Genomic DNA, 6,365 nt, shown 5'->3' with positions numbered 1-6,365 from the left:
CTCTCTCTCTCCTGTTTCGTATTTACGGTGGGAGAGAAAAGCCCAGCTAAGCCATGCACCCTGAGGCCCAGGAGAAAGCGGTCAACTCTCCGTCTGCCCCTCCCCCTCCCCGCCGGGCCGATTGCTGGGTAAACCCTGAAGTCGGGCCTCAGGCTTTGAGCATATGAAGCATGTCCTTTCCTTCAAGGAGATTTTAGGGGGAGCATCTGAGATCTTGCTCATTGCCCTATGTCATCAGTTTGGTTCAAATAAATTCCTGTAAAAATTCAAAAAAAAATTTTTTTTCCCCATCAAACTATTCTAATTTGGTTCATCTGGGCTGATAGTAGAAAGAGGTTGTCTTCTGAACCCACCTTGGTGCCGGTGGGGGAGGCGTTAGCTCCAGGATCCTCGGTTTTCTCGTCGGCGAAGTGGGGGTTGTGGTGCCCACCTCCCCGAGGTCCTGTGTGGAGCAGAGCTGATCCCGTGCTTGGGGGGTGCCTGGCGTGTCCCCAGCTCCCAGCAGGGGAGCGTCCACTCGTCCTCACTCACTGGGCCCCTCAGTAGCTCCCAGGGCCACACCCCTACCCTCAGCTTACCAGGGAGAGCCAGGCTCGGGCCAGCGAGCCTGGGGTGCTTGGGACGGAGGTGGGGTGGCGAGTGGCCTGGTGGTGACCCCGCTCTGCCTTGCTTTCAGGAGAAGGTGGACGAGGAGGGCCTGAAGAAGCTGATGGGCAGCCTGGATGAGAACAGCGACCAGCAGGTGGACTTTCAGGAGTATGCTGTGTTCCTGGCCCTCGTCACCGTCATGTGCAATGACTTCTTCCAGGACGCCCAGGGCCGGCCCTGAGCTCTCGGCTCCCTGCCCTCGGGCTCGTGGGCCGAGGAGGACTCTCTGCCTCTTTTAGTTTTGTATTCAATAAACGTTTTTGTTTGTCGATAATAGTTTAGTTGCTGGGTGATGCCCTGCCTGGCTCCATGGGAGACTGAGGGCTGGGGGTGCTAAGTAAGGAGCAGACCCGGGTCCCTAAGAAAAGATCTCAGCCCCGTGAGACTCGGTGGAGACAGTCTGGGCCTTCCTGCCCTTCCCCCAGCCGTCCCCAAAGCCGTGGCTTTGTGTTAGGAAGAGGGGACCCCGAGTGAGCAGTGTCCAGGTGCTCCTGGACCAACGGGGAACTGGCCTCCACGCGGGGGGCTCAGCTCCACACCCACGCGGGCGGGTGCAGCCTGACCTCAGCTGGCTGGGCGCAGAGCAGGACCAGTCTCTTTTCCTGTGTGTTCAACTACCTGACAAACAGCAGACTTTCTTTGAGGGTCTCAACGCTCTTCCCTTGCCCCGCCCCGCCCCGCCCCGCCCCTCCCCGCCCCGCAGACTTCTCCGCAGAGGCAGGGAGCAGGCGGGTCTGGAGGACAGGGTGCTCACAGGCCTGCTGGTCAGGTCCTCTGTCGCTGCCTGCTGCAGTGGCGGCTGGGAGGAGACCCTGAGGGACAGACACCTCACCTCCTGTCGGCCCTGACTGTCACTTTGGCCTGGGCTTTTTGGGGTCCACCCCTGGGAGCCTGTGCACCTTCCAAGAAAAGAGACTGAAGGTGAAGATGGGTTCGGAGGCAGGGGAGTGACTGAAATAGGGCTTCCCACCTCCTGTCTTTAGGTCACTTGATCTCCCCACCACCTCGCTGCTGCTGCCTGGGACGTGGGCACCATCAGGCATGACACGAGTCCTGGGCGGCGTGTCTAAGCTCCACAGGCTCTCCTCCATCCCGGTTCAGACCCCGTCCCCAGCCTGCCCCCCTTTCAGGAGCCAAGGCCTCCCTGGCTCCCGACCGAGAGCCCAGAGCCCCTCCCACACTTCCCGCGAACCAGGCTCGGCTGGTGACAAGGAGGCCAGTCAGTCTGATGAGGTTTACTGGCCCCATGGGTCACCCCACCCCTTGGCACAAGAACATCCAGGTGGCCTTTGGAAGGCGATGGTGGCGATAGTGGCGGACGGGGCAGGATGGAGGGGGTGGGTCAGCGTGGAAGAGGTCCGGCCAGGCGGAGAGCACCTGCTGTCACCCCCACCCGCCACCGCCCAGGGGTCGAGTGGGGTGGTCAGCGTGGACAGCGCGAGTGGGAAATGACCTGCATTTGGAGCCACTGCGGAAAGGGGGTTCGGGGCGGGCGCTGGGGACAATCTCCCGGCGGCGCGGGAGGGTGGCGGTCACAGCGAGGGAGGTGACACGCTGCTCCCCGCGCCGGCCTGGAGGCGGGGCCTGGACGAAATGGCCTGGGGGGGCTCAGGTGTCCCTCCCCCTCACTGCGCCCTGCTCCTCCGTGAAGGCAACAGCGACGGGGCCCACGGTGACAGCGCGGGATGCGAGGCCCTTTCCTACCAGAGTCCTGGGGTGCAAATCTTCCCGACCCTTTCTGGAGGCAAGAAAATGAAGGACCAAACAAGATAAAGGATGCGCGGGGGTTCGGGCGGCAAGAGGATGGTGGGGCTTGGAGTGAGGGCTCCATGCGGGGTTCTTTCCGTGACGGCCCCCCAACCCCAGGCCGCCTGTGCCCAGGCCTCCCTCTCCGCCCCCCCACCTGCTTCTGCCCCTGCCACGGTGTCCGCCTCGGCCAGGGCCAACAAAGCTGGGACGTCCGCGGAGATGCGGCCAGGAGGTCCCTGCGAGGCTGGGCGATGAGGACGGACTGCTCGGAGCAAGCCTCCCGGCTCTGCCCGCGCCACCGTGCAGGCCTCCCGGCCATCTTCCTGCCCTCGCTGCTTTGCTGTTCCCCCTGGCACCTCGGTCTATTTACGTCCATCACACATGGGTTCCTATTGCCCGTTTCCTCCGGGAGACTCATCTCCACGGAGCAGGGGCTTCGCTTTGGTTATGGCTGTACCCTCAAGGCCCGGGGCAGGTGACTAAGTGTTTGTGTGAATAACGAATGGCTCTCGGTCCTGTCGCCTACCTCTCGGTTCACATTTATGCCCCTACCTGTGCCAGGCGCTGCTTACCTAGGGCCTGACTCATTTAAGGCCCACGGTTACCATGCGAAGTGGTTACCACATCCTCCTCCACCATCGGGGCCCACGGAGCAGGGTGACCTGCTTCGGGGGGGTGGCCGGTGGCGAAGCTGGGATGGCATAGGCCAGACTGAGTGCTTGACCTGGAACTGGGTTAATTACTGGTCCTCTCTGGCCCCCCTTCTGTGCCCTCTTCCCCATAATTCCTTGCCTATAAAACAGGGCTAATCACAGCCCGCCCTTCTGTGCCCATTGCTCACTTCCTTCACCCGCAGGGGCTGAGTCTTCAAGGACAGGATGCCGCAGGCGAGGTTTGGGTGCTGGGGGCCCGAGGTGAGCTCAGGGCATTATTAGTTAGTTCTCTTGCTGCCTCCACGAGCGCTAGGGCTTCGCCAGGGGCCTGGGAGCCGACCGCCTCCTCCCCGCCCACACTCTTCTGGGTCTTGGGTTCTCTTTCTGTAAAACGGGGAGGGGTCTCTCAGGCTCAGGGGTGAGGGATGGAATGGAGAAGCGATATGAAGTCAGGAGAGGAAGAAACTTTCCTTTATCTTTCTAGGTTCTTCCAGTTGGTTAATAATTAAATAGACATGAGACAGAATAACAAGAGAAAATGGCCAGATTTAATTACGTATGTACATACGGGGATCCGGCATACGCGAGCGGCTCAGAGACAGAAAGTCAAAACGAGGCACATACGACCTTCTGACCTGAGGATGAGGGAGGACGCCTAGGGGCGTCACAGGCGAGGGGGACATCGGGGGTACGATGAGAAGGGCAGGCGTTCAGTAATCAGGTGCACACCCTGCCACGCGCCTAGGTCCCGAAGAGTATTTCTGGTGACAACTCGTAGGTGGACAAGGCCCCTCGTTGAAATTCTTTAGGGAGAGGTCGAGGTGTCTCGTGAGCCTGTAGGGTCTCGGTTGCCATTGGCTCAAAATAATTCACATGCCAAGGGTCACGTCTCGGGGTGCCTGTTCTGAACCCCTTCAGGATGGATTTCCATTTTTGGTTGTGTGAGGGTCTGTGCCTGCTTCAGCTACAAACAACAAAAAAATGCAGGGTAAAATCTGGAAAAAATCTTTTCAGAGTATGGAAGAGTTGACAAGGCAGGAAGGAATGAGGAGATCAAAATCTAAGTGAAAACAGACTCCAGGAGGTGAGCAGACACCAGGGCCCCTCGTACCCCGGAGGCACTGGCCAAACTGAGCCCCAACGACCTTTGGCCTTGACGGTTTGTGGCGTGGAGAAGACAGAGCTGAAGCCTGGGGCTCGCCCGAGGAGGGGCGGCAAGGCGGACGGCTTCCCTCCCTCTGGGCCCCGTAGAGCTGCATGCTTAAGCTAACGCCAGAGGAAACCCACCCGACCCCGTGGGACCGCAAGGAACAGCAGGGCCGGATGGAGCTGGGGAAGGCGGTAAGCCGGCTTAAGGCATTGCGGCCACAGGCAACCCACGCAGGAGTGCGCAGTGCGCATGAGTCCACAGCATCTGTGGGGGACGGGATGGGCTGGTGAAAGAACTCAGCCTAGACCAATGTGAGCGCCCCCAGGAGCGACGCGCCTTCCTCCTGGGGCTCCGAGACATCTGCAGGGGTCCGAAACGCGTCTCCCCGGCATGCGGTTGATTTTGAGCCGAAGGCAATCGAGGCCCAATTCAGGAAGAGCTTCCACCTCCCCCGTAACTGCCTAAAAGGCCTGGGATAGTGGCTCCCCAGGAAGAGCACCGGCCCCAGAAAGGCCTACAAAGAGAGTGGGGTACGTGGGTCATGGGGGAGACTCATCAGGGCCTGGGGACAGAGCGCTCTCCGAGTCCCACCGTCTCTTCCTGGCCCAGCACGTATTTGTTTCTCCACCTCCCTGTGATTTGCCTTCCTCCCCTTCGGAGCCCCAGACCCCGACCCCATTCTCCTGGATTCAGAATAGCATAGCAGCCCCAGTTGCCTGACCTCCAGGGGGTTCTATTCTTACGGAGCCCCCTGTACGTACATACGGAATTAAATTTTTCTCCTGTTACTCCGCCTTATGTTAATTTGATTATTAGATCAGCCGAAGAACCTAGAAGGGCAGAAGGAAATTTTTTCCTCCCCGACACATTCTACAGATGAGGTGATCTTCCCAGGGGAGTGAGCAGTTCTCAGCCCCAAACAGCTGGAAACCAGGTGGGTGGATGGGTGGGGGGGATCCCATGACCTTTGTCTTCTCATCTGAAAATGAGGGGCTTGACCGGATGCTCCACGATGCCCTCTGGCACCCGGATTCTCTGGGGGTGCAAACTTACATCAGGCCAGAGTGTGTTCCTACTTCGTATTCCGGGGTGTCCGTTCAGAGTGTAGAGGTAGGGGATGGAGGTGACGGACCAGCCTAGCGGGAAGGAGACGGCAGGACGCTCTGGGGGAGGGGAGCAGGGGAACGAGGGCAGACGGTGTCTGAGGCCCAGACCGGGCCTTTGATGAGTGCATGTGTGGGTGGGCGGGCCTATCACAGGCACAGCTGGGGAAGGCAGCAGGGGCCCCCTGGGGGGCATCCTCGGCTTGACCTACTTGGGCCCCTATAATTGCTCCCTTCCTTCTTCGGGAGACTATAAATAGAGGGGCGTGGTATCGAGGCTCCTATAGCTGACACGCCAACGGCAGCGGTGAGTGCAGGCTGCTTGGGACTGGGCGGCGGGCAGTGAGAGGTCTGTCTCCTGGCCCAGGGTCTGGGCGTGGGGACACAGGGATGACCACGGTAGGGACTGATGAGGACAGGGAAGTCGGACTGGTGGACTCAGGGGTTCCCTCGCATGGTGAGGGGCTGCCAGGAGGTTTGGGTTGGGGGTGTGCAGAGCCCGGGTCTGGCCCTGGGGTGGGGGCAGTAGAGCTACACCCCGTGAGCACCCTCCTCCTCCTGCTTGCCTCCTTCCTTCTCTCCTGCCCGCGGGTCGAGACAGGCCGGACGGCACGGCGGGGGTGGCGGGGGTAGAGCGTTCCCTCGTTTCCAGGCACCGAGCTTCTGGAAAAGCAGCAGCGATGGCGCCAGGCAGGCTGGCGGGAGCCCAGGAGGGCAGCCGAGCACCTCCGAGGTTCCTTCTTCACCAGGGTCATGGCCCTTTGCTCTCCCGGGAACGCGGACACCCTGCCCCAAGCCTGGACTGCCACGGGGAGTCAGAGCCCAGGAAGAGCTCGGCCCCAGCATCCCCCGCCCCCGCCCCAGCCACGACCACGCTGCCGTTTGCTCCACGGGGCTCGGCAGAGGGGGACTCATTAGGGGGAGCGGCTTGGGCCTGGCTGCCTTGCTGCAAGACTCCCGTCCCCTGGGGGAAGCAGCAGTGAGTCACTGGGCTCGCATGAAAACAGCACTCGCCTTCCTGGCTGCCTTTGGGTTTCCAGGCTGGGCCCATCCACCCAGGAG

At 60.9% G+C, this 6,365-nt stretch overlaps 1 protein-coding gene across 4 annotated transcripts in view; it reads left to right on the top strand.

Annotated features, from left to right (window-relative positions):
• LOC105306147 (protein S100-A2) overlaps window positions 1–6,365 on the top strand; it is an 18,645-nt gene that overhangs the window by 4,717 nt on the left and 7,563 nt on the right. For 3 of the 4 annotated variants that reach the window (XM_023523870.1, XM_011381052.2, XM_023523869.1), the window contains exon 3: window positions 677–924. The exons of the other annotated variant lie outside the window; for it this stretch is intronic. In XM_023523870.1, coding sequence (XP_023379638.1) covers window positions 677–829 — 153 coding nt within the window. In that variant the 3' untranslated portion in view covers window positions 830–924. Of the gene's footprint in view, window positions 1–676; window positions 925–6,365 lie in introns of those variants that run through there. 4 annotated transcript variants of the gene reach the window in all.

The sequence above is a fragment of the Pteropus vampyrus genome, unplaced genomic scaffold (genome assembly GCF_000151845.1).
Source record: "Pteropus vampyrus isolate Shadow unplaced genomic scaffold, Pvam_2.0 Scaffold426, whole genome shotgun sequence".
Classification (NCBI taxonomy): domain Eukaryota; kingdom Metazoa; phylum Chordata; class Mammalia; order Chiroptera; family Pteropodidae; genus Pteropus; species Pteropus vampyrus.
The sequence above is the reverse complement of the archived record's forward strand: the minus strand, read 5'-3'. Positions and strand labels throughout refer to the sequence as shown.